This window comes from Esox lucius, chromosome 7 (genome assembly GCF_011004845.1).
Source record: "Esox lucius isolate fEsoLuc1 chromosome 7, fEsoLuc1.pri, whole genome shotgun sequence".
In the NCBI taxonomy this organism is placed as follows: Eukaryota; Metazoa; Chordata; class Actinopteri; order Esociformes; family Esocidae; genus Esox; species Esox lucius.
In genome coordinates, this window is record NC_047575.1 from 10,940,341 (window position 1) to 10,966,973 (window position 26,633).

General features: G+C 43.1%; 5 protein-coding genes across 7 annotated transcripts; 2 read left to right on the forward strand and 3 right to left on the reverse strand.

Annotated features, from left to right (window-relative positions):
- The first annotated feature begins 364 nt into the window (after nt 1-364).
- On the forward strand, nt 365-2,140 carry zgc:153704 (lipocalin/fatty-acid binding family protein). The gene is made up of 6 exons (XM_010899856.5): nt 365-550; nt 844-983; nt 1,059-1,138; nt 1,221-1,334; nt 1,435-1,536; nt 1,649-2,140. Exons 1-6 carry the CDS (start codon nt 455-457, stop codon nt 1,666-1,668), a joined length of 552 nt encoding a protein of 183 aa, XP_010898158.1. The 5' UTR covers nt 365-454; the 3' UTR covers nt 1,669-2,140.
- Nucleotides 2,130-9,290, reverse strand: LOC105027679 (zinc finger Y-chromosomal protein 1). Its single transcript, XM_010899863.5, is given in 12 exon segments — nt 2,130-3,951; nt 3,954-4,157; nt 4,160-4,306; nt 4,309-4,398; nt 4,401-4,867; nt 5,071-5,217; nt 5,349-5,483; nt 6,025-6,132; nt 6,227-6,376; nt 6,811-7,149; nt 7,386-7,482; nt 8,780-9,290. Coding segments are annotated over 11 exon segments (2,070 nt in total). The 5' UTR covers nt 7,453-7,482; nt 8,780-9,290; the 3' UTR covers nt 2,130-3,735.
- Nucleotides 9,291-9,724: 434 nt separating this feature from the next.
- Nucleotides 9,725-14,012, reverse strand: c7hxorf58 (chromosome 7 CXorf58 homolog). The gene is made up of 8 exons (XM_013134349.4): nt 13,910-14,012; nt 13,706-13,814; nt 11,502-11,596; nt 11,211-11,316; nt 10,976-11,107; nt 10,644-10,861; nt 10,327-10,486; nt 9,725-10,087 (listed from the first exon to the last, which is right to left on the reverse strand). Exons 1-8 carry the CDS (start codon nt 13,918-13,920, stop codon nt 9,839-9,841), a joined length of 1,080 nt encoding a protein of 359 aa, XP_012989803.3. The 5' UTR covers nt 13,921-14,012; the 3' UTR covers nt 9,725-9,838.
- On the forward strand, nt 13,642-21,607 carry apooa (apolipoprotein O, a). Of its 3 annotated transcripts, XM_010899859.2 has the most exons (11): nt 13,642-13,753; nt 14,214-14,258; nt 15,529-15,630; nt 15,744-15,863; nt 17,053-17,085; nt 18,565-18,619; nt 18,737-18,832; nt 19,141-19,232; nt 19,375-19,467; nt 19,573-19,649; nt 21,322-21,607. In XM_010899859.2, exons 2-10 carry the CDS (start codon nt 14,250-14,252, stop codon nt 19,642-19,644), a joined length of 672 nt encoding a protein of 223 aa, XP_010898161.1. In that variant the 5' UTR covers nt 13,642-13,753; nt 14,214-14,249; the 3' UTR covers nt 19,645-19,649; nt 21,322-21,607. The 3 variants fall into 3 exon arrangements, with proteins under 3 accessions (XP_010898161.1, XP_019903805.1, XP_010898162.1); XM_020048246.1 differs by lacking the exon at nt 13,642-13,753 and having other exon boundaries at nt 19,573-19,653; XM_010899860.2 differs by lacking the exons at nt 13,642-13,753; nt 17,053-17,085.
- Nucleotides 21,608-23,066: 1,459 nt separating this feature from the next.
- On the reverse strand, nt 23,067-25,019 carry sat1a.2 (spermidine/spermine N1-acetyltransferase 1a, duplicate 2). Its single transcript, NM_001310932.1, is given in 6 exon segments — nt 23,067-23,358; nt 23,501-23,541; nt 23,639-23,740; nt 24,350-24,433; nt 24,548-24,599; nt 24,747-25,019. Coding segments are annotated over 6 exon segments (519 nt in total). The 5' UTR covers nt 24,813-25,019; the 3' UTR covers nt 23,067-23,184.
- Between the last annotated feature and the right edge of the window lie 1,614 nt (nt 25,020-26,633).

Consider the following 26,633-nt stretch of genomic DNA (forward strand, 5'->3'; position numbering starts at 1 on the left):
GTGGGGTCGGCGGGTGGAGGCTGCGGTGTGGGGCAGCGTGTGTGAGGGCGGATGGGGGACCCCGCTCCTGTTTAGACCCATCCCACCCCCAGGTTTCTACTAGGTGTGTGACTGGTTGACCACAGCCAGAGTCATATAGATAATAACAGTACTGACTTAATAGAGGGCTCTGGTCATGACCACACCCCCATGAGCACCAACTTCCCTTAGGGGTATTGTGTAACTGACATGCGTGCATGTGTGTGGATCTAGGGGGCGGGGGATGGCGATGGCAACAGGTAGCAGGTTGTTTGTGTGTGTGTGTGTGTGTGTGGGAGGGGGTGTTTATGTAAGCCCCTGTTCAACAGTATATATAGGAGTAAGAGGCAGCAATCGAACACAGATATCCTGTTCCTTCCTCTTCCTCGTTCCCCTCCATTAGACTTCTGGATACTGAACGTGCTCTGCTGTAGCCATGACGACCATGCTGGTGAAAGCGCTCGGAGCACTGCTCTGCTCTTTGGTTGTCACCGCTGAGGTTATGCCCCAAGGAGACTTCGATCTACAAGGGGTAAGAGAGATGGATGAGAGGGATAAACAATAATTCAGTTACAGTGAAAATCAATAGTTATGTAGTAAAAAGTAGGAGAAACATTTGATTAAAACAAGATCTAAAGGGTAGGGATGGAGAAACATCTGGGGAATAAAAAAATGTTGGGTCATGTTGAGAGTTTTTTTGAGATTTGTGTTACTGAACAATTCAGAGATATTTCAGAAGACATTCTCAACAAGTTAGATCATTATTGTTGTGACACATGCGAATAGGAATGATGGTGTGATGTAATTAAGGCTGCTTTTTTACAGATGGCAGGAAAATGGTACCTGATTGGATTTGCCACCAATGCTCAGTGGTTCATCAATCACAGGGCCAGCATGAAGATGGGCACAGCCATACTGACACCAACTGCTAATGGAAACCTAGAGATGTCATATGCTAGCTTAAAGTAAGCGAGAAAGAAAAATAGAAAGATAGGAGAGATAGCAAGAGACATTGTACTAATACTGTATCGTCTCTGTAGCGCTGACGGGTCCTGCTGGAGAATGAGCCACCTGGCCGAGAAGACCAACGTTCCTGGGAAATTCATCTTCAAGAGCGAGCGTGAGTCCAGAATCTACACATGCCCACACACTGCTGCAATAGATGTAATGCTGTCACTAACCTTCCTGTTGTCCCTCTCTAGGCTGGAATAATGAGAATGACATGCGTGTGGTTGATGCCAGGTATAATGAGTACGCTCTTATTCACACCATCAAGACCAAAGGAGGGGTTTCAACAGTGCTCAATAAACTGTATGGTAAGATTTGCACTGTATTTGAATGAAATATATTTAAAAAATGATTGTGAGCTTCATTTTGTATTTAGTTTGCAATGTACTGAACGTTCCATGTCTACAGCCCGTGGGACTGACCTGGGCCCCGATCTGCTGGAGAAATTCAGACAGTTCTCCCTGGACACTGGCATCCTGCCGGAGAACATTGCTATCCTCCCCAAAAATGGTAGTTTAACTTTTGAAAGTACTTGTCAATAAGTGGCAAATGTGTAATGTTTTTAATCAGCTAGTGTTTTGATGTGTCAGACTTATACTAACCTTCTATGCCCTCTTTGCAGATGAGTGTCCAGCTGCATAATCTCATCCACGTTCAACACTTTCAAAGTATGCTCCTATGATAGTCCAGTATTGCTTTGCTACTTGATGAGTAGACAGAATGAGCCACTTTGAGCTGTTGTGACCACCTTAAATGGTAGCTTTACTGCCTAAAGAAGCACATTGTATGTATGTAGCAGGTTAGGCATTTTTGTAAACTCTGTTTTTCTCAGATTTGTTCCAGTAAAATACTACCTGGTGCTTTTCCAGTTTTTCAGTCAGTCTACTATTGAGATGACTAGAATGACAGGTCTTTAATAATGTAGTTCCTAAAACAGGAGTAATCAGTTAGCTGCTTCAAAAAAATTAATTGATCAAATGTAACGTCAACTTAGCTCTTAACGCAGTCTTCATGTAGCATTATTGTATGGTGAATGTTATCCTGAACCTTAGTTATTTGCTGAAAATTACATACATTCTGAACACTTATTAAAAAGGCTAACATGCAGGTAAAATACTTTGCTTTTATTCTCTTTTTTTCATAGCTTTTCTTTTTTAACAAATACGTCAAGTACATCCATAACAACACAGGTCTGATTCCTCCTTTTGTTTGTTAAGTGTTTACATCTACACACTTTTTACAAATTTGTGTACAAAACAATAATTTACATCCTATAGAATTCTAGGTACACTGAACTATACAACAAAATTCATGATGATGAAATAAATATAAAAACAAACAATGACCACAGGGGAAAGGAGCCAGAGTACAAATCTACCACCCGTCTATACATGTTGCAGCCCTTCAGCGGGCTAGTCACCACTGTCGCAAGCAGATGTTTGGGTGAAAGAAGTATGTCGTGGTCATACAGGTCAGCGGTACCATGTGTAGTGCGTCCATCAATGTAAAGTCCTGACCGGCGCTGCATAAACCTCCAGTCAGCGGTCTGATAATGCAGCTCATTAAGGGTTAAAGAGTCTGCCGTGAAGAGCGTGGGGGTTTATGGGTTGGAGCTGCCACGACTGCTGCTTACCTGCAAAATCCCTGCCACGCCCGTGGCACAGGGGGCCACGCCTAACATCTCAATGCTAAGAGAAGAAACAGACAAACCACCCCGCGGCAGGTTTTTACGTCTGACCTTGCTATGAGGCAGTCAGCTCCTTCTGGGGATGCCGTCCATGATCTGACCGTTGTCCTCCAAATACCAAAGACATGATGACACACAGCACCAGGAAGCACAAGCGATACATTGTTGTAACATCCTAACTGAGACATCCTTCTGAAACAGGCATTCACACAAGCAGGCACTCAATAACATACAACCCCATCTCTCGGTGTCTCGCCGTTCAAAGCATCCGGTCCATAAATTCAAGACGCATTTGGGAAAACAATATTGGCAAGTGCTATCAGAATTAAATTCATCTGGACCCCTCTGTTCAGCTCACTCGCCTGCTCACTCAGACGACAGTCCATTTCACGGTGCAAACGGTAAAATACAAACAGGGTGTAGATCTCATTTTGTCCAAGTTGTGGGGCGACAAGAATAATCGCCACTTAAATAAAGGACTGGTGGTTGGCTGTGGTGTAAAAACGATGAATCTACAAAGACTTCGGAGAGACCAAGTTGCTTGCATTCTGCCATGCACACTGTCACCAGCAGGGGGACATGCAGATAAAGCGCAAGTCTGTACAGGGCTGTGTCACCTGATGCCATTGGCCTTACCTGGGTATATACATCCAATTTCAGTTGAAGAAAGGTTGGCTTGAGACTCAATGGGGTAAAAATAACAGAAGACCTTCCCTGTTAATGCAGCAAACAAACAGACATGCGCGCGCACGCACGCACAGACGTGCACACGCTTGCACACACACACACAAATATGGTCTGTTGGTGGTTGCTTTAGTGTTTTTTTGTGGGTTATGAGGATATGGACGCCGCCAGGGTCACTCGGCCTGCATCAAGTCCTTGTGGTGGCGCGCGATATGCTGGTTCTTCTCCGAGGGCCTACGGAAACCCTTGGAGCAGATCTCACAGCGATGGGGGTAGTCTTTCGTGTGAATGGAGATCACGTGGCGCTTAAAGCCCGAGGCGTCCCCCACTGACTGTAATCACAGTATGACACTGGTACACCCTCCTCTCCTTGGGTCCCCTGGCCATGCCAGCAGCACTAGAACTAGCGCCCGGCACCAACAGCGGTCTCTTTTACTGCCGGCGTACCGGGCCGGGGGCCGACGACGGGGAGGGCCCCGATAAAGTCCTTTTGGCCTCACTCTTTTCGGGGGAGCCTGTTGCTCCTTGGTGTGGACCGACAGGATGTGGCGACCCTGAGCACAAACGGGTCGGCGATCTTGAAGTTGCAGTGGCGGCACTGGTGCAGTTTCTTGGCCCGGTGCGACGTGGAGTGCTTCTTCAGCTCGGACGGCCGGTGGAAGCCTTTCTCGCAGACGGCGCATTTGTGCGGGTAGTCTTTGGTGTGCACCGAGATGACGTGGCGCTTCAGGTCGCTGGAGTTGGAGCTCTTCGTGCTCGCACGTGAGTGCACTGGTGGGTTTTGGCCCTCCTCGTGGGTCCCAGCGCGTGCTGCAGCAGCTCCTCCTCTTCAGCGAACGTCTGGAAGCAGCGTTCGCACTGAACGGCATCTCCTTGCTGTGCTTGGTCTCTGACGTGCGTCTTCAGGTTCTGGAGGAATCGGCCGACTTGTAGTCGCAGTAGAGGCAGGAGTAAGGCTTCTCGCCCCGTGTGCCTGTGCGCATGTGTTTTTTTAAGCTCGGACGGGGTGTCGGAAGCCCTTGCCGCATTCCACACAGATGTGCGGGAAGCTCTTGCTGTGGACGGCCAGCAGGTGGCGGTTCAGGAGACCCTGTTCGGCCGTTTCGTAGTCGCAGAACTTGCACTTGTGCATCTTGTTGGCCTGGGAAGGCACCGGACTCTTGGGCTCACGGTGGTGGTGCTGCAGTCGGTGGGAGAACAGCGCCGCCTGCTGGTGGAACTCCTTGCCGCACACCTCGCACTCAAACGGAGCCTTGATGCTCAGGGTGTGCACCTCCATGTGGTTGTGAAGGCTGGCCTTCTTGTTGGTGGTAAAGTCGCAGTCCGTGCACTGGTACTTCTTCCTGGTCAAGACGTCCTGGTGGTGGTTTTTGGTGTGGCGCTTCAGGAAGCCTCGTGACTTGAATTTCTTGCCGCAGAGCATGCAGGGGTAGACTGTCAGAGGCTGGCCGTACGGACCAATGATGATGGCTCGGAATGAGAAACAGAGGACAGGGGGATAAAATGCTCATAATTCCCAGATATCACAACAAGACAGTCAACAACAAAATGTATCACGATCTGTATTCAGCAATTCATTTGATTTAAATGGGGAGAGAGTATGGAAATTAGGCCACAATCAGTGACCCAGGCTATGAGAAGAGTAAGACAAGTCCCAGCTTGTGATTGCGTACCTGTCTGGACCTGCCGAGGCTCAGCCCTCGTTCTCTTGTTCTTGTTCCGTTGCCTGTTGACCTTGTCCACGCCGTCTGACTCGTCAATGTGCAGCAGAGCACTGGCAGCACCGTTCCTGTTCTCACAGCTCTCACTGTCCTCAGAACCTGGGATTGCAGAGCAAACGTTTAATACAAGGTGATACAACAGAGATTCTTATCGAAACAGGACAGAAGAGCAAGACAACCTTCTCTGCCCAGTTCAGCTGTATGTGTGTACATCACAGTGTGTTACTGACCGTACGCCGCTGCCCAGGCCACAGGCATGAAGTCCTTGCTAAGAGCCGTGCTGTCGTACGAACGTTCGTGTGTCACTGGCTCCTCCCCCCCCACCACCACCTCCATGTAAACCTCATCAGATATCTTTGATGGACCTGCGGTGAGACACGTTTGTCAAACACACACACATACTATTTTTCTTTACCCCCACTTTATTAATTTGGTGATTTTAAGTTAGTGATTCAATGCTAAGAGAAGAAACAGACAAACCACCTGGGTGTCTCTGTAAAGCACTTTGTGACAACTGCTGTTGTAAAAAGCGCTTTATAAATACATTTTGATAGATTTTTTTGATTGATTAAGGCCCCGCTTCCTCGACTTTCCCAAGTCCAACTTCCAGCGGACTCGGGACAGTCGATGTTGAGGTGTGTATTCTAAAACATCTGCTGCCGTTCTGGGTCTTATCACACTGCTCGCTCAACCAAGAAGTCTCGAATGGAATCTTTACATGCCAGGACAAACGCACTCTCCAGCCTGAAAACCTTTATTGTGCTCACTGGTGCCCAAGCCACCAAAAAGCGTCACTAGAGTGTGGCAAAGCAAGGCAACCATATGTGAACGCTAACCCCCCAAAACCAGGATAGAGCTGGCCTACAGCACCGTGAATTGAATCCCTGGGCTACACCACACATTTACCATGTTCCCCCTGAGACATGTAGACCATCTTCTCACGGAGAGTACGACCTGTAGTGTCTGTCATTGCCACATCCTCATTGTCTCCATCGCTGATGTCCACGGTTTCACCTACAAAACAACCCCGCACTGAGTTTATTCTCATCCTCTTAGTGAGTAACTACTATGGGGTGCAGAGTCGCTCCATATTCGAGTGTCTCCTTACCCAGGTCATCCTCTCCAGAGTCCGCCTTGAAGATGTATACCTTGATCACCTCCTGGCCATCCTCATCCTTCTCCACCTCCTGGTCCTCCACAGCTCCATCCACTGTCACCTCTGTGCCGTCATCAGACACCATCTTGCCCGCCTCGTCCACTGGAAGGAGACAAAAAGAGACAAGAGTGTGAGAGATACAATTTCCAATGCCGTTTTGCTTCGCATCAAACCGCTCACTCAGATCGGGAAGGAGAGGTTGGTACATATGCACTTGAGGACGCTGTACTACCATGCAACAACCACAATTGAGCTTGCACGCACCTGACCTACCACAAGGTGTTGCTAGTGTCAGCATACATCATCCCCATGAGCCAATTTGCCCCAACATTTATGGGACTTTTGGTAACGTCAACTAGGATTAGAACTAATGGCCGCAATGACACAGTTGTACTGCAAGGCAGAGTCTTAAAGTACTACACCTCACAGGGGTGGGGGGCACTGGTCATCATCTTAACTGAAATGGTTTCCTTCTACAGACGCTAGTGACTGAGTGATATTAATGTAGAGCTGGAGAGAGGCGACCTGGTACTCACAGGAGATCATCAAATAGTCCCCACATCCGTCTGTGTCCTGCTCTGCATCCAGTTCATCCTGGGCACGGCCGTCTGCCACCATCACATCCTCAGGGATGTCCCCCATGGCCACACCTTCATCCTCCCCCTCCAGTGACATCACACAGGTCTCCACAGCAACTTCCTCGTCCTCCTCGTCGCAGTGCACGTACTCTGACACCACGTCCTCCACTGCGTCCTGGATCACCATCTCCTCTGGGGCAAATCCATGCACTGCCATTCCTTCCCCCTCCACCTCTGACACCAGCACCGTCTCCTGCAGCTCCACCACAAACTCCTCCCCCCCAGCACCACCTTCATCTGGCACACAGCAAACACAGGAAGAAGTGCATATCTTCAAGATGGGCCTAGATGTGATCACTGTTTTGTTTTGTGTAAAATAAAATATTAGGGGAGAAAAATATATACACAGGCCTAGATAAACAAATGCATTTGCTCTGAAAGAGACAAAAAATATTATTTGGAATATATTAAATTTTTGTGAGGAAAAGTACAGGGAAGTACTTGACTGCTCTGTGAATCTGTGAAGGTGTTACCTGATCCATGTAGAATGATTTTAGGCTCTTGGGAATGGAGTGCAAGCCTTGTTTCATCCTCATCCATTGTCCTTACACCTCATTTGTCACTGCAGCACTAGAAGAAAGAATTGACCTGTCAATAGAGGCATTGGCCTAATGTCCACCTCTGACTCAGTCTACCAACGCTCAATGTCACTAAAATATAGGTCGTTCCCTAACAACAAACACATACTGTTACAATATAACAACAAGTATTACACCCATGTGTTTCGCATCATGCGCGATCTAAAACACAAGTGTCCTAGTCACTTTAATTTGGTGGCAATGTTCTAAAACAGCTAGCTATATTACTTTGCCCACTGCGTGAACCAAAATATAAGGGTATATGCAGCTGTGATTACATTATGAGTCTACGATGGAGAATTATTTTCATCTGTGTACGTTGCTATCTTAATCCTCAGAGTCTTTCAAAGTGAAGAAAATATGCCGATTACTCGCCGAAATGCAGCGAGGACAAACAAAGGTTTTGAGCTACGCAGCCAAGGCAAGATTGCCATTTAATTTCCCCCACCCCCATGGTCAAATCTGACAGCCGCGGTTCGGCGTACAATCGTGTGGGAGCGTGAGACAAGTAGTGCTGCTGGCTGCATGATACCCATTGGAGGCTAAATAAGAACATCAACCTCAAATATTAATGCTATAGTCTAGCATGAAAACGGGAAGAAAGCTCTGTGTAGGTGTTATGATTTAGCTAGCTATTTAAACAAAAAAGTATACATGCAAAAAAACGAGGAACTTTCACCTCAAATGTATCTGTCGGTCGAAACGTTACTTAATAGTTAATGTTACATAACTTAAAGTTATTATCCTTACTCAGTTTGGTCATTTATGTTATTAAGATTTGAAAGACAGGTACTGAGCTAGCTAACATCATGCGTTACATGACAGCTGATCCCACACACACATCCGTGCGACAGTAAACATCAGTACATTTAGCTAGCTAGCAAGCCACTTGAAAGGTTTATATATGGCGGCTAGCCTTGTCTCCTTCACGTACTCAACAACACAGATGTGCGCCATTTTGTTGGAGATTCTGGACAAACATTGTTGCCATGGGCGATCTGTTAAAATCCCCGAGTTAAAAATAATCCGTACACACTTATTTAACATCGCTGGCTACCTATTTAGCTAACGGACTAACGTTACCGATATTATAAAAATATTAACCGAATATTATAGGCCGTAATTCGGGCCTCCTTGAGGCCTAGGCCCAAATGAGCAAAAAGGGCCCAACCCTTCGTTCGCTTCTCCGCATTAGAGACCGAAACAAGAAATAATGCAAATACAATCACAAATGCAAGGCATTTTCGAATGCTCCGTGCGCATAAAAATTCGCAAGATGCACAGCTCACCAGTTTCTGTAGTACGGGTTGGCCTCTCTCCGTCTCTCGATTTCCAGGCCGTCCGATTTCCCCAGACTCGGGCAGGATTCAATCGGGAGTTTGTGCTAGCTGGGCGGGCCGCTGAGGCGCAGGGAGGGAGGGGCCGAGACTTTCGAAGCTCCACTGATGCACAGAATCGCTACAGCCCCCAGCTCCGCCAGCACCAAGGCCGCCGTCAGCACTCACGTCACAGCCCAAAAGTCGTAGGAAAATGCGGAAGAAGTCTGGAAACCTAACTGATAGTTGAAGGCCGGCCACGATCGACTAAACAGCAAACTGTGTTCTGCTATGCGAACTTTACATCGCGGCTATTTGCTTTGCAAACCATTTGAAATACTGGTATTGTAAACTTGTTCATATGCTAGTTCATTGTCTTGTCGCTAAAAATCCACAGCGAACTGCGAGAATGTTCAACATTAAGGCTATAGCCTACTGCAATATAGTGTTACATCTAACCCTGGATCAGTTACTGTTAATACCCGTTTTTCATGCTGACAGCTACAGATTGGCCAGTAATGAACCACTTCTACTTCTTCGTTAAAATAATTTGAGACTCATATTATATTTTCTCTTTTTACAGTCCATTTATTATCTTCAAATGCCTGCAAGTTATTTAATGTAGATGTAGACCAGATTACGGGGGACTTGATCTTAATGTCCATCTACCATAAGGAGTGTCTTTGTAAAACCCACAGCAATAAAACAGCAGGGTCTGTGTACCTTGTATTATTCCCAACAATTCCCCACATGCTAGCTGGGACATACGCTTGGCCAGCAGCCGTGACACAACCATGATAATCTCACTGCCACCACTAATGTAGCCGGAGAAAGAACAGCTGACAGGCCTGATCTTAGTCTTATGGAGCCCCGGCCTCAAGTAGAGGAAGTAGAATACTCAGCCACTCTGTTGCCAGTTACACAAGAATATTTATTAGAATCATGAGAAGAGAACTCAAACAGCCCCATATGGGAGGAAAGGGATGATGCCACTCATGATCATCTTAGTTATGGCTTGCTAAAGTTGAAGTTCTAGTTCAGGTGCATATCCATATCATCCAGAACCAGCTGCCTGGTCCACAAGCAGAGTTTCTCTGCCTCCTCTTCCCACTCAGAATCAGAGAGGGAATTCTCGCTGTTGTCTTCCTCCAATCCCAATGGCACGACTATCTTGGGTGGCACAGACCTTACGTCACCTCCTTCTGCGTCTTTCTCTTGTCTGTTGCCAGGTGCAGTTCTCTTACTGTTGACATTTTCCTCTGTAACTTCATTATTGTCAACCTGTAGAAATACAGAGGTAATCTGATCAGGAACTGAGAATTGCTTTATCTTCTAACGTCCTGTTTTTGTAAAGCACAGCCCTGACTGACCCTCCTAAAATCTGAGCAAGCTGAAATCCTGGTGTGAATAACATGTATATGACATAGGCCATTTTCAGACAAGCACCTATCACTTGACGCCAAAGCAGCGCTCCTCTTTCGCTGCATTTTGATTAACATGTATGTTGGATGTAGACTCACTTTCAGTGTACCCCCAAACAAATACAGATGTCTCATGCGCGCAGCTGTGATGCGTGCGCGGGCAGAGCGGCGAGTTGAAGGTAAGGATGTGAAGCTGATGGGGGCTGTTGGGGCCCGGCGTGCTGTCAAACCCACAGAGGAGGGAGGCCCAGCAGGAGACCTGTGATCAAGTGAAGACTGTATGGCTGTGATGCCATTCGGTGTGAGTAAACCCACAGCAAGTAAAATAATCTGTGTATGTGCATGTACGGTACATCCGCCTATTGCAAATGCAAGCAAACACATTGTAGACCTGCAGAATTCCTCTTGATGCCTACCTGAGTGTCTGAGGCGGAACTGCTCCTCCAATCAGGGTGCGAAGGACATGAGGGTCTAAGAGCATCAGCTTTAGCTTGTCTGCCTCAGCACCCTGCCCGCGCACCCTCAAGCTGTCCCACTGTAGGATGTTTCGAGATAGTCTCCGAAGAGAGAGATACCTCCAGCTGTTCTCTCGCCCTCCAAGGTATGCAGGTAGTTCATCAAGGTGACTTGAGTACTAAAAGGATGGTACTAGTGGCGTTAGGTTTGTGTGGGAATCAGGTCTTTTTAACATGGTAAAGTTGTTAGAAAATTAGTTAAAAACTACTCGTTCTGTTTTTCTCAATCTCACCTGCATAAAGTCTCTCACACAGGTTATATCACACGTGTCAGCAATAATCCTGCCTTGTCTCTGGATCTCATCGGCAATAATGTGATTGATGAATTTCCTATTTCCCATCATCCTGCATGCATCTGTTGTGGCCTGCATGGAAGCACAGGATGTTTTAATGAAATTATATATTTAAAACCAGAGATGTTTTATAATACACACTGTATATGCAAAGGGTACCGGTAATTCGTTTTACCTGAGTAGATGGTTGGAATATTCTTTTCCCAGAGATAAATTGCCGTCCTGTTCCTAGGTGGAAGATCTTGAAGACAATCGCTGGAGGGAACTGGGAACCTGAAAACCTGCCAGGGAAAAACACAGTAAAAAATACCACAGCCCTATTACATGCATTGTGCATGCAGTTTGGTGAATTTGCATCCTTTTTTGTGTATTTTGTATTTAGATTTACAAGCAAATTATACCTAAATACAATTAACCTTTGATGTCATGGCAGCAAATTGGGGATAAGGTTTCATAGATGGTGTACCTGAACCTGACCTTGCAGTGCATGCTTGGATCTCTGACCAGGTCAGCTTCTCTGGGGCTAAGTTGGCGGAGAATTGCAGGTGCGTGACAGTGCTCCTGAACAGTACCATGAGACCAAAGAAAATACATGACTAACATTTTCGTCCATTTACAGAGGTGAAAAAGTGCTTATGATGATTATATGGTATTTAGCAGCATTTAATAATCACATATGCTGTTAAATACCATATAATAATTTAGTTCACACGAAAGCTATCTAGATTTACAATATTTGTGTTGATCCGCATAAGGTGGCTTGTAGCGGTAATTCAAATCAGTGGGAAGTTCGTTGGATAAAGCCAGGATACACTCGATGACATAAAAAAAGACCAATGAAGAAAAGTCAGAATGAACTGCCTTCAACAAAATACTAACAGAGCAATGTATAGTTTTATGCAAACATCTATAAAATGTATTAACTCAATAAGTATTTGTTTTATATGATATGCTCTGCTATATTTATATACTGTATACAGTGTAAATAAAAAGTCTACACACCCCTGTTAAAATGGCAGGTTTTTATGATGTGAAAGAATGAGACAAAGATAAATCATGTCAGAACTTTTTTCACTTTTAATGTGACCTATAATGTGAACAATTCAATTGAAAAATAAACTGAAATCTTCGAGGGGGAAAAATGAAAAATAAAAACCTTACAATAACCTGGTTGCACAAGTGTGCACATCCTCTTATAACTGGGGATGTGGCTGTGTTCAGAAATAACCAATCACATTCAAACTCATGTTAAATAGAAGTAATTACACACCTGCCACCTCATTTAAAGTGACTCTGATTAATCACAAATAAAGTTCAGCTGTTCTAGTAGGATTTTCCTGACATTTTCTTAGTTGCATTTCAGAGCAAAAGCCATGGTCCGCAGAGAGCTTTCAAAGCATCAGAGGGATCTTGTTGTTGAAAGATATCAGTCAGGAGAAGGGTACAAAATAATTTCCAAAGCATTAGATATACCATGGAACACAGTGAAGACAGTCATCATCAAGTGGAGAAAATATGGCACAACAGAGACATTACCAAGGACTGGACATCCCTCCAAAATTGACGAGAAGAAAACTGGTCAGGGAGCTTTCCCAGAAGCCTACCGCAACATTAAAGGAACTGCAGGAATGTCTGGCAAGTACTGGCTGTGTGCTACATGTGACAACAATCTCCCATATTCTTCATATGGGGTAGGGTGGCAAGACGGGAGCCTTTTCTTACAAAGAAAAACACCAAGCCCGGCTGAAGTTTGCAAAAACAAACATCAAGTTTCCCAAAAGCATGTGGGAAAATGTGTTATGGTCTGATGAAACCAAGGTTGAACTATAATTCCAAAAGGTGTGTTTGGTGCAAAAACAACACCGCACATCAGCCAAAAACACCACACCCACAGTGAAGCATGGTGGTGGCAGCATCATGCTTTGGGGGTGTTTTTCTTCAGCAGGAACCGGGGCCTTAGTCAGGGTGGAGGGAATCATGAACAGTTCCAAATACCAGGCAATTTTGACACAAAACCTTCAGGCGTCCGACAACAATCCAAAGCACACATCCAAATCCATAAAAGCATGGCTTCACCAGAAGAAGATTAATGTTTTGGAATGACCCGGCCAGAGCCCAGACCTGAATCCAATTGAATATCAGTGGGGTGATCTGAAGAGGGCTGTGTTTACAGGAGATGTCCTTGGAATCTGACAGATTTGGAGCACTTTTGCAAAGAAGAGAGGCCAAATGTTGCCATGTCAAGATGTGCCAAGCTAATAGACTCCTACCCAAAAAGACTAAGTGCTGTAATAAAATCAAACGGTGCTTCAACAAAGTATTAGTTTAAGGGTGTGCACACTTATGTAACCAGGTTTTTGTGAGTTTTTTATTTTTCCCCCTCAAAGATTTCAGTTTGTTTTTCAATTGAATTGTTCACGTTATAGGTCACATTAAAGGTGGAAAATGTTCTGACATGAGCTATCTTTGTCTCATCCTTTTATGTCACAAGAACCTGGCATTTTAAGAGGGGTGTGTAGACTTTTTATATCCAGTTTACTTGAATGCTTCTATGTATTATAATGTAGCCTACTTGTTTTTCCTGTTCTGTTGTCTTGTTTGTAACATTCGCCACCACAGATTAAGTTCCCTACTAAGAAATACCAAATATTTAAATTGAATCTCACTCACAGCAGCTCGAATAGTGAGAAACATCAGTTGGAAAAGTCTCTTGTCTCGGTAAGCTCGCCAGTATGTCTGGATTTTCTTCGCGGCAAATACACGCAGCTCTTGATTGAACCTAAGGGTTGTAAATTAAATGAATGATTCGGTAATCTAATAATAAAGGCAGCCTTGATTATGTGCGCCTTGTTCTGATGAATTCCCGGTCCTTACCCATATTCCATTATCCACACCTGCAATGTTGTGCTGCTGTCTGTGTTGTATCGTTTTTGAGAATAGTTGCTAAGGGACGATTAGAATGTTGACTTCACTGAGCTTATCACTGCACTGCCATAATAAGATATTTGTGTTCAGATTCTATTCATAAACAATTTGTTAATATATATGTTAATATTAAGTAATTATCAGGTTAGCGATTGGCCAACGGGAATTGCAGCCTAGGACATTAACATAGGCTGAGGGAAATTATAGTTTTCGGATTGGAATACGACCTGTTGTCCCCTCCCGGCCACCGTAGGTACGCTACTTGAAGCTTGGCACGGTTGAAAGGATCATGTACAAGGTGAGAATTTAAACTTTATTTACTGCTTCATAACTACTAAATATATTACATTTAATTATATAATATTGTGTTCACATTGATTTATTCTCATGTGTTGTTTAATTTACTGTTTTAATTGAATAGCGAAACTTTAATAAAACAGCCTACTCGATCTCCGGGTGACGCACCAGGGCTTGTAAGGACAGCGAGTCAAACAAGGAGTACCAAGGGCATTGAGTTACATGAAATTCATGAAAGACTATACCTCATATTTTGAAAAATGAACATGATATTTCTATTTCGTATTTCATACTGATTCGTTAGCGTTCTTCTGTTATTTTTCTTTGACTCTGTGAGTCTTAGCTATTTTTTCACTAACGTGTCCCGTGAGTTTGTCTTGTCATTTGTCATTCAATGTGGAAATAGGAAAACATTTTGGCGATTATGTGACCAGAAGTTAATGAATTAGACGAAACGTACCGGTACATGTGTGCAACCATCACATGCCTTAATGGGTTTAACAATATACTTTATTGACACTAGATGGCGTCACTAATCTTCGTTCAGACTTAGGATGCCACAATCCTCCCATCCCATTACAACTTCCAGGTTTTGCTTCTGCTCCCCTGGGTGTCCTCTGCTGGTGTGAATGGGCGGCTGGAATTCACATGACTTTCATAAAGCCAGACTCTCTAAGGATGGCATATGACATGATTGGAACAAGTTAGACAGACAGAAGACATTTGAAGAACAGCAAATCTCCCATAAATTGCTGAATTTCAGCCATGTGAATTCAGTGCAGATCATCACAACATCAAACAACAAGTGTTTAGGTGTTCGCTGCAAAACATCAAATGTTAGCCAAACATTTGGAATGTATGAACTATATTTTATTTTAATTATTACCTTTTCATGCTTATTATTAATGTGCATACTTTATATTCAAATTATCTAAAATGTGTGTTCATCTACTTTTACCTCTCCTTGAGATATGATTAAGGTCCACTTTGTGTCAAACTGGTCCATGTAAATTATTAACTTATTATTAACATAAAAAACAATCAATGGAAAGTTGATATAAACCTGAACTTATAGTGGGTAGGGCCATATCACATTATAAGTGTAAGTTTATATTCATTGCAAAAGGTGACATGTGTTTGCTTTCCTACCCACTGGCTATGGGACAGACTAAAGTGATTATCATTGTGACCAACCATTGTGACTGTGTTGTAGCTGAAAGGGGATGACATCCTAACAGTTGATCTCCCTGTCCTCGCGTGTGTCCCATCAGGTAGTGGGGGTGGTGGCTGTGCCCGGAGCTCTCGGTCTGATGTCAGGGGCTGTGTTTGCTGCCGCCGAAGACAAGCCAAATGACACCGTAAACACAGATGAGGTATTGTATTGTGCAACAAAATCACACCTTCTGAAGTCTTTGGACGGCACGTCCAACCTGTGGCAAGCCCACAGTGGGATGAGTTAACTGACTTGTGTAAAATGTGGTTACAGCTCTCCCTCTACACGGTACCTCAGTCCAAGTTTCGCTACGTGGAGCCAGAGATAGGGCACTTGGAGCAAGGCGTTACCAATCTAAGGAAACTGGCAGAGCCCTACACTTCATGGTGTCAGGTATACTGATAACCCTATGCTCACCAGTGAGCTACTGAGTGACGGATATAGTTTCCTTCATTAGGAGCGGACACTCCTAGGACAGAGATGGGAAACTCCAGGCTCACGTCTGAAACCCCTTTTTTCACTGCATGAACACAAAATAACTCCACATGGGAACTAGAATGTAAAACTTTGCACTGCTTTGCGTTGTTGTCACAGCTGCTTTTCCATACTTCTCAATGCATCCTGTTTTCTTGGAGCTGTTAAGATTTACTGTGACACCATGGTATATGGTTTACAAACAAATGCACAAAACTCTTGATTCATCAGTAATTATTTTCCGGTGAAAATTATTATATATACGATTATTGCCCCCAAAAGAATGTCAGATATGGGTCTCACAACCCATCAGCATTGCAGATTTTGTTCTGAAGAAACAGAATCATTAGATCATTCATTCTCATTTTTCCCTTACATACAGTAGGTTGTTTCTGAGCACAGGTTTAAGAATGGCTGAAGGATCACAACATCCTTAGAAATATGAATAACACTGCTGAGTGATCTGTCAGTTAACAACGTTATATAACACTTACCAAACGTTTTCTTTTTTGATGTAAAGAGAGTGGCTACTGTGACATTAGAATGGTTAAGAATTAATGTAAAACATCAAGGCCTAGTTAATAAGGGAAACAAGAGAGGGCAGTCTATGGAGATAGGTGGGCTGGGCTAAGAATAGATGAGGGCTGGGAGTAAAAACCAGTGACCTTAAACTATGTAGGCATGTCTACTGGAAAACATCAGAGTTCCTTGTAAAGCATTCCGGGATGGACTTTTGATTTATTATTTATAATCTTTTCAGAATATAGTGCCAAAGTGAAATTAAGCTTTAAATGATAGAACAAAGGGGAAAAATTCCAGTGATAAAGTTGTGACTAGTAAATTGACCTAAGTTTACGATCATTTGAATTTCCCTCTCGAGTGTTATCAATAATGTACTACTATTACTTTGTGCCAGTGACCATGGCTAGTAAATCTGTACAGTTTTCACATTGACCAAAAAGAAAAACCTTTACTGCAATTACAATGCCCCAAAGGATAATCATTGCACGTGTTGTAATGATTGTCTTTCTCTTGTCAATTATTAGTTGTGATCATGCTGCTCTGCTTCTGCCTCTGTGATCACACCAATGATCTGCTTTCCTTTCAGCAAACCAGGCATTCTGCAGTGGAGAAGGTTCAGGTACTCCCCCATAGACACGCACGCATCAACCGTCATATGCCCGCTGAGGGGGAATGAACTTCAGCCGATGAATTGTTATACTTAAGAAACAGACAGAGCTGTCTGTACTTGTCATTTCTGCTGTGTCAATGTGTTTCGTTTCTGACCTGGAAGCTTGTTTTTGTCGCGGTTATGTCACCCAATTCCCCTCTGCCCCATTAACTCCTCCAGTCAGGAGAGAAGCAGCTCGTTAACATACACCTCATCTGTGTACATTCCCGTCACGCAAAGCTATTTCTCATGTGCAGTGCAACACACAATGTGTCGTGCATACACAAGATATTGTGGATTTCAACTTGAGCTCTGACCTGGGTGACAAAATGAGTTTAATCAGGGGTGAAAGTAAATTGGTGCAATCTGTTAGAGCGCCCCAGCAAAAGCTATACCCTCCAAGCAGAGCATCAGTTCAGGCTACAAACGTAGCTTTCTTAATGCCCGTCGTCTAATGTTATCACAGGTCGTTTTTTTTCTCGTTCCGTTCTTCAAGTGCAGGCGCACCGGCCGCTGTACAGACGCTGGGATTATTCTGAAAGTGAACGTTTGCAGCCGTGGTTGTCTGACAGTCAGAAAACAATGCTGACTTGTCTTGTTTATGGCACACTACAAGTTATTTATGACAGTTATTTGGAAGGACAGGCCTAGGCCTAACGGAATCAAGGGCCACTAAATGAGTCAAGGATCAGAGATTACAAGGGATCTAGTCAGGGATTATAGTGTCTAAGTAATGGAAGAGGGGGGAAAAGCACACCGTAGGTCCTGTGCCAATAAATAAATGGAATCTACTTTCACCCCTAAGTAAAACTCAACCTGAAAAATATGTTGTTGATTATTCTGATTATCAATAGCCTGGTTGCCAGTCTTTTTAACTTACATTCCACAATTCCATCTGTTGTGGTGATTTAGTAGTATGTTCTTTCTATGAGAGCTGGCGTATATGAGCAGTGTTGGGGTCAAGGGCACAATGACCACCGGCTGGTCCCCCTCCCGGATAAGGCATTTGAACCATGATCGCAGCCTATTCGTCGGTTTGCTTCTACTCTTGACCACCTAAGGCTCATTCTGCTCCAAGTGCCAAAGATGACAAGGAATGTCAAGAACTGGAATGTTAGCGAGATGAGGCTGGTACTCAGACTACTTATTGTAGGGTAAATAAAGATGCAGTGTTTCTCTTTGTAGCCAAACAGAACGGCATGAGGGTTCTTCACTCATGCCAGTTCAACCCCTTGTTTTACTACCAGTATAACAACCCCAGGGCAAATAATATAAGTCATCACAATTGCACTTTTACCTCAGAAAACCTGAACTACTACCCAGCGAGAGCATATTTACTGTGAAACACTATTATCCTGTTGTACGCGTGTTTAAATGTACAGGTATTGGTTGATATGAGCTGATGTTTGAACATGTTTACTGTATGGTCCTCTTCCCTGTGGGATTCAGGGTGCCATTGGAAAAGTGTTGCCCAAGGTTGAGAGTGTCAGCCAGTTAGGAAATGGTAAGGGAACACACCCTGTGATACACTTTGAATCAATTCCATGTACACTGTAATACAAAGTATAACTATTTGATCAAATCATTATTAGTTTGGCACCAGAGTTACTTTCTGTTCCAGAGACCTTCACATTCCTAAAAAATCCTCCTGCTGAATTCTACCCAAGGGCTGGGGTCATTGGATTCGCTGGTATCCTTGGACTTTTTTTTGCAAGAGGTAAATCTTCAGTGTCAGTTGGTGAAGAGGGTCCTGTTTTTGACCTTGATTCTTTTTGTGGCTATGATCTGTGATAAGCAAATACTCTGTCCGGAGAAGGTCTAGCACTCTGTTGTATCAGGAAGTGGTCAAGCCGTCTGGCTGATCACGAGATGGCGTAGCAGAAGAGCTGTAGCCTCTAGACCATACAAGGTCTAGGGACAAATCTCAGACCTACAGCTGCTTCCTGTCACCCTCTCTGGCTTCCTTTTGCTTGTTTCCCATCTGTCTCCCTTTGACTAATAATAGTTTTCTTTGGTGTCTCCCAGGCTCCAGAGTGAAGAAGCTGTTCTACCCAACAGGGCTGATGGCTATAGGCTACTCCATGTACTACCCACAGCAGGCTGCGGCGATCGCCAAGGTGACCGGCCCGGCCATATGTCATCATTCATGTCATGCCACGCAAAGACATTCAATAGTGTTGCAGGATGATTCTTAGTCTCGGACTGGGCGGTTCTTAACATATTGTTACAGCCACGTTTTTATAACCCTCTATTCCACAGAACACAGGAGAATCGTTGTATGATTTTGCCCTCCAGGGCTACGTTAACACAGAGAAGGTTTTCAAGTCCGCCACCACGCCAGCTCAGCGGAAGGTGAGCCCATCCAGTCAGGTCAAAAATGAACTTCATCCTGAGGACGGAGAATTACAGTGTGGTTCTGTGTACATTATTTATAACATCCTGTCACTGCTTTTACAGACGGTGAAAAAAACGAAACCGGAGGAAAGGAAACCGGAGGATGCAGGCCTAGCTGAAGAGGCCAAATCCTGATCAGAGTAGGTACAACCAGCGTCAACATTCTTTGCACAATACTATTCTTCCATTGCCCATCGACTTGATGACATTGTCCTAGCGGTTAGTCTCTGCAGGTGTATCTTAAATACATTAGAATATAATGGAAACGTTTTGTTCCCGTAATTCAAATCAAAAAGTGTCACCTTCATATATTCTCGTTTCATTACACATAAAGTGAAAAAATTAGCAGATTAGAGCTCTTCTCAGTTTGACATTTTTGTATTATGCATTTTCTATTTTAATATTTTGAGATTTCAATGAGCTGTAAGCTGTAATCATCAAGATTGAAACAAAAAAGGCTTGAAATGTTTTACTTTGTGTGATGAATCTAGAATATATGAAGGTGTCACTTTTTGATTTGAATTACAGACGAAAATGTAACGTTTTTGAGATGCACCTGTAATATACACTACCGTTGAAAAGTTTGGGGTCACTTAGAAATGTCCTTGTTTTCCACGAAAACTCACATGAAATTGGTTTGAATAGGAAATATTGCAAAATTAATAGGATATATCGTCATTGACTTGGTTAGAAATAATTATTTTTAATTGAAATAATAATTGTGTGCTTCATACTTTGCTTTCGTCAAAGATTCCTCCATTTGCAGCAATTACAGCCTTACAGACCTTTAGCATTCTAGTTGTCAATTTGTTGAGGAACTCTAAAGGGATTTTGCCCCATGCTTCCTGAAGCACCTCCCACAAGTTGGATTGGCTTGATGGGCACGTTTTACGTATCATACAGTCAAGCTGCTCCCACAACAGCCCAATATGGTTGTGATCCGATGACTGTGCTGGCCACTCCATTATAGACAGAATACCAGCTGACTGCTACTTTATTAGCCAGTCTCAGATATGGCTTTTTGTATGCAACTGCCTAGAAGGCCACCATCCCGGAGTCGCCTCTTCACTGTTGACGTTGAGGCTGGTGTTTTGCAGGTACTATTTAATGAAGCTGCTAGTTGAGGACCTGTGAGCCTTCTTTTTCTCAAACTAGACATTCTGTTGTATTTGTCATCTTGCTCTGTTGTGCACCAGGGCCTTCCACCCCTCTTTCTATATTGGTTAGAGACAGTTTTCACTGTCCTGAGAAGGGAGAATTAAACAGCGTTGTATGAGATCTTCAGTTTCTTGGCAATTCCTCACATGGAATAGCCTTAATTTCTCAGAACAAGAACAGATTGATGAGGTTCAGAAGAATTCATTTTGTGCCTGTAATCAAACCCACAATTGCTGATGCTCCAGAGTCTACACAACTAGTCTAAAGAAGGACAGTTGTATTGCTTCTTTAAACAGCACAGTTTGCAAAAGGGTTTTCTAATGATCAATTAGCCTTTTAAAATAATAAACTTGGATTAGCAAACATGACTTGCCATTGGAACTCAGGACTGATGGTTGCTGGGAATCAGATGTTTTCAGCTACAATAGTAATATACAGCAATATCTACACTGTTTTTCTTAACAATTCAATGTTATTTTAATAGACAAACAATTTGCTTTTCTTTTGAAAACAAGGACATTTCTAAGTGACCCCAAACTTTTGAAAGGTAGTGTATGTGATATACTGCCAAACAAACTTTATTTTAAATATGAATTGCTTATGCCAACATGTTTTTGCAGATAAAAAGGTTAACAGTGAGTTCCCTCTTTTCAGCTATGCTGTGCTACTAGGATCGTCATGGCACACCAAAACCAGATTATCCGTCATACCAGGTATAACAGGTCCCTGCCATTGTGTGCCACTGTAGGTCATGGATAGGCTCGCTCCCGTTGGCGGCCATCTCATGACCTTCGTTTGCACTAGACTTGCCTTATCTCCTTGGCCGTTAACCAGGAGAGGGCAGGACCTGTCACCAAGGTTTAAACATGTATCATAAATGGTCCGACTTTGTGATTCGAATGTACATATGTAAACCTGAATAAAATCAATATTGTATATGTTTTGAAATGCATGACTTTTAAAGTAACACCAAAGGCAATGACAAACTGTGGAGGTGTTGCTAGGCTGTGTTTTGAAACAGCCTAGACAGCACACATACGCTTGGCGAGTATCAGCATGCTAGTATCTAACATGTGATCGATCATAGTATCTATAAGTAGATGTATTCAGAATGCCTACATTTTAAGTTCTACGTGGTGTATTCTTCAGCTGACATTAACACATCTTGCCATTATGCAAATTACCTCAAAAAGACATTACATATGCTTTTTACAACGTCAGACAAAGGTCTGTGTGTTTCTGGGAAATACCTACGGAAAGGCTTTTGAAGAGACATTCATGAGGTATGTGCTTCAGTAAACAAACCCACTCTACTTCTGAGCCAGATGTCATCACCACTGAAGAAAAGATTTCTCTAGATTTATCCTTAGAATCTTTACAAACATGCTGATGAATGTTACATTATTCTATGTTCCATCACAAGACCACATTACGAGCATGGTTCTCCTTTTGGTTCCTCCTTTATGGAAGGCCCCTTAGAATGTCTGACCTTGAGTCACCTGCTATAAGATAAACATCTCTTCAGTAGGCCGTTGTTGGAAATAGTTGACTCCCAGTTAGTTAGGTTGCTAAATAAAGCAAAGAGATATAAAGCAGGCATTCAGTTGCAGTTTGGTTAAATGTAAGATTGGGTAATTCCAAAAGGAATTAGAAACCCAGACAAATCAAAGCAATGAACACATGCCCCACAGAGGGTGGTGTACATTTCTTCACATCAGAAATGTACACCACCGTCCGTTTGGCTGCTCCTGTGTGAAATCATTGTGCCAGCATGGACCAACGTCCCAGAGGAAAGTTGACAAGACCTTGTTAAATCCAGGCTGCTCTGGAGGCAAATAGCACTCTGTTCTGGTAGACTGGTGTACTGAATGAACTGGCTACATACTGTAGTTTGTTTTGGACAGTTAAGTGACCTTCAATAAAGAAACTAAAAGGAGATCAAGTGAAACAGTATATTTGTTATTTTGACACAAGGTCCAACTGACATTTGGGTTCCGCTTCTATCCCAACCTCTCAGAGTTAGAGGTGCTGGGAGCTGCCCTGATGAGTGCCAGGGAGGAACAATTAGTGTTAACTGCCTGTCTGATATAGCAACCTTTAGGTTACTGGTCAAACCACTAATCCCCCTACAATAAAATCAACATGAATACTAGTGAGCTACAGGTACTATTTTAGCAACCACCCCATTGAAATCCACTGAAGAAAGCAAATAAGCACCTACTAGTCCTTTTAAAAATAAAAAAGACAAAAAATAAAAAACATTTGGATTTAACATCCTTCAGATCAACAAATTACTGATGAATACTCAAATACCAGTAATTCAGTCACTGTTACTGCAAGTTTCAGACCTGCCTGGACACATACCTGGTCCATCAGAATGTTGAACAAATAATGGTTTTGCATTTATTTATTGAAATACATTAGAAAACTAACAATGACAATGGTATTAAAAAAGAAAGAGAAAAACAATAAAACAGGAAGGCGTTCCCATCAGTCATCCGTGGTCATTGGCTGAATTTAGCGCTTCTTGGCAGAAATCTTTAGCAGGTCCTCCTTCTCAATGGCATAGAGTCTCCAGCCCTCCTCGTCAGACAGGTCTGAGGCCCCACGGCGCTTGTAGAACTCTATGGATGTCTTGTTCCACTCCGCTACGATGAAGTGCATACTACTGCAGCGAGTCTTCACAGCAGTCTGACAAGGGGAGGTTACACAACCTTGACTATCGGACCTTTCCCATATTAAGACTTCCATATTTTGTTAGACTTCCTGCATGATTTGGAAACGAATGTGCATTCTGTAAGTTGTGCAAAAAAAATATATATAGAAGACTTACCTCACTGAGTAGCTTCAGGATATCGGACCCGATACCATAACCTGAGCGAAAACAGGAAAAAGCATTAGTTTGATGGTTAAATGCTGGATCCACTGATTCAGTTGCCACTCCTTCAGGCAAACGCTAGACAAAACATACCCCTAAACTGCTCCATCACATAGAAGTCCTCCAGATAGAGTAGCTTCCCAATCCAGGGGTCGTAGGTGAAGTAGTACATGGCGAACCCAATAACAGTATAACCTACAACAACACAGTGAATACACCCACATTAAAACAGGCAGGGACATGTTTATGGGTGGGGGGGGGGGGGGGGCAAGAGTTTATAAAAAAATGTTTGTTAATAAAGGGGATTTTCACAGTAAAGTTAATTGTTCAGGCCCAGTCACTAAAGAATTTAAGATTAAATTCCATACTCCAGATCGTGAATCAGTGTTATAGACTTCATTTTGGATATGGATGGCCCTGAAGAGGCATATCATGTGGTTAACGAGACTGAACAGGACTTAGATTTATGCACAACACTGTCCATAAATGTTTGGAATTGTGTTTTCAGTTTCAATACAAACATGTCAGAATTACAGATTTTGTGTCAGAGAGCGAGGGAGGAGCAGTGCTTATATAATAAAAGGTAACTGAAAATTCTGGTCGGAAATGCAGGTTGTGCAGCACTAGGAATATTTATGGGTTTCTGACTTGGAATTCCAAATGAGCCCTGTTAAAAATACTTCGGTCGAATCTTGTTTCTCCCCCCCCCCCCCCTTCCCCCTCCCCCCGTGTTGACGTATTGAAAGCACAGTCGTCAGGGATGTACTTGTTCCGAATTGCAAGTTGTCACGAAAGCTGCATTACCGTCAGAGCTCTGCTTTTCCTGGGGCACTTCCGCAACGACGCAATGGTAGAAAGGATGATCCCCAAAGCCATCTTCGAGTAGTTCTAAAAACAGAAAATATTATAGGACGACAATTTACATAGATATGATTTATTAGGGAAACGTTTGACATTTCACAACAATCGTCGGCCACAAAACAAAAAGTAGACGAGGCCTACCTTTCTCGGTCAAGACGACCTGCTCCTCCATTTCTTCAAATTTCGCAAGTTCCTGAAATATAAGCATAATATCAAATAAATACAACAATGTCCCTGACATATCGAGGCAACGTGCGATAGTTTAATTAATATTTACAAAAAACCGTAGATAAGCCAGTGGTTTAGATTTACAAAATCCTTGAACACGGATTCGTTTTACCTTTATGAGTCGCAATATATCTGACACGTCCTTGGGTTCGGCTTTACGTAATATGAAATTTGACATTTTCTTCTTTTACTTTTTTTCCCCTTTCTTACAAGTCCTCTGAATGTAAATAGAAGCAAAATCTGTTTCTTCATCCGCTTCTTAGGAGTTTACCCCCCGCAATAAATGTAGGCTTTTCGCTCGTGTGGAATTACATTCGCTCTGGTCGCCGGCAGCGCTGTGCTTTCCCAGAGCGCTTCACTCGTTATATACGCACTCCTTAAACATGTCGCAATCACATCCCGGCAGACTATACTGGAAATTGGAGGTGTAGCCTACCGTACGTCATCGTTTTCTGTTTTCCATGACTCATTCCTTTATATTGTATATACTACGGCTCTTAATGACGTCCTAATTGACAAACGTCTCCCAATTTAATTTAAAACGTTCCAGGGTTCCCGGATAGAACTATCCATTATCTTTATTTATGTCGGCAGGGATGCTCGATGATAATTTATGCAGTAGGCTTCATTACGTCCGTCCATGTCTTCTAAAGTCTTGAAGACTAGGTGGATTAGATACACGTAGGTATTATTTTGCCTATAACATATCGACACGCACATACACTCGCACATAGTATTTTAAACATGTTATCTTTTAAATATATACTGCTTATTTAATTACTTAAATGATGGCCAGTGTTCAGCCTGCCCGTCACGTGGTGTAGGCCCGTATTAGCGTGACAAACAGGGTTTGTAAAATGCCTTGAATATATGTTGCATACACATTTGCTTAGCAATGAAAAATGAACAGGCTTCTTCTTTCCTGAAAGGCCAAGTTTGCGCAGTGTCTTTCTGACAGTTGAATCATGCCCTGACTGTGGGAAAAGAGGCCTGTAGATCCCTTTAGGTTACCCTGCTTGGAAGTGGCTTTGTTACCCCTCCCAGACTCATAGGCATCCATATCAATAGGCCCTTTGATCTTGGTATGAGTTAACACACCCATATGGACCAACTAAAATATAGACATCACTTTCAAGCAATGTAAGAATACATGCAAGATATCGTAAACCATAAACTTGTCGCAGTTTTACCTACTCTGCAGTTTAGGTACAGATTAGGACGCATCAACATGCCTTCATCTCTCCTTTTGCTTTATGTCAACATCTCCAAAATGCTTGCTCCTTTAAAACACCACTATTATTGTTGAATATGCCTGCAGGTCTAGTTCAGCCAGTTGGCCATAGATAGCAATATGATACTGCCTGTCGATTTTGTTATTACTGTACTTTCCATGGGATAGTATCCAGTATTCAATGACTAGCCCATGAACCTTTGAACAAACTGCCAATGAACTTGGTTTCTATTTCACTGGTCCTCCATGTAGTCTTGAAATCAACAGAAGAACATGACCATGCAGTAACAATCAAACGTTCTCATCACGGTCACCAATTCAACCCCCTTGTTGATAATTCATTCCAAGCTGAGGTGTGCGACTATCAACAGAGTAATGTAACCAACATGTGTAAATTGAATTGTAATTAGTAACATTAAAATAGCTGAACCACAGATATCCATCATAACCCAGATTTTTTTTGATATGGAATTTTCAAATTAGAGAATATTTAAGCATCACAAATTTATAGCAAATTTGTCTGGTGTGGGAAAAATCTGGCACCCGACAGGCATTTCCAAGATAAACAGCGCCATCTAGTGTTTTCCATTTCCATGAGGCCTTATTTGGTTTAAAAGTTTCTAGCCAGTTTCTCAAAGCTCAAGTTTATCCAGAGATCACAAGTTGAGATATTATAAGAAGCACCCTGAACAAAAATATAAACACAATATGCTACAGAGATTTTGTCAGGCAGCTGGATTATCTTGGCAAAGGAGAAATGTTCACAAC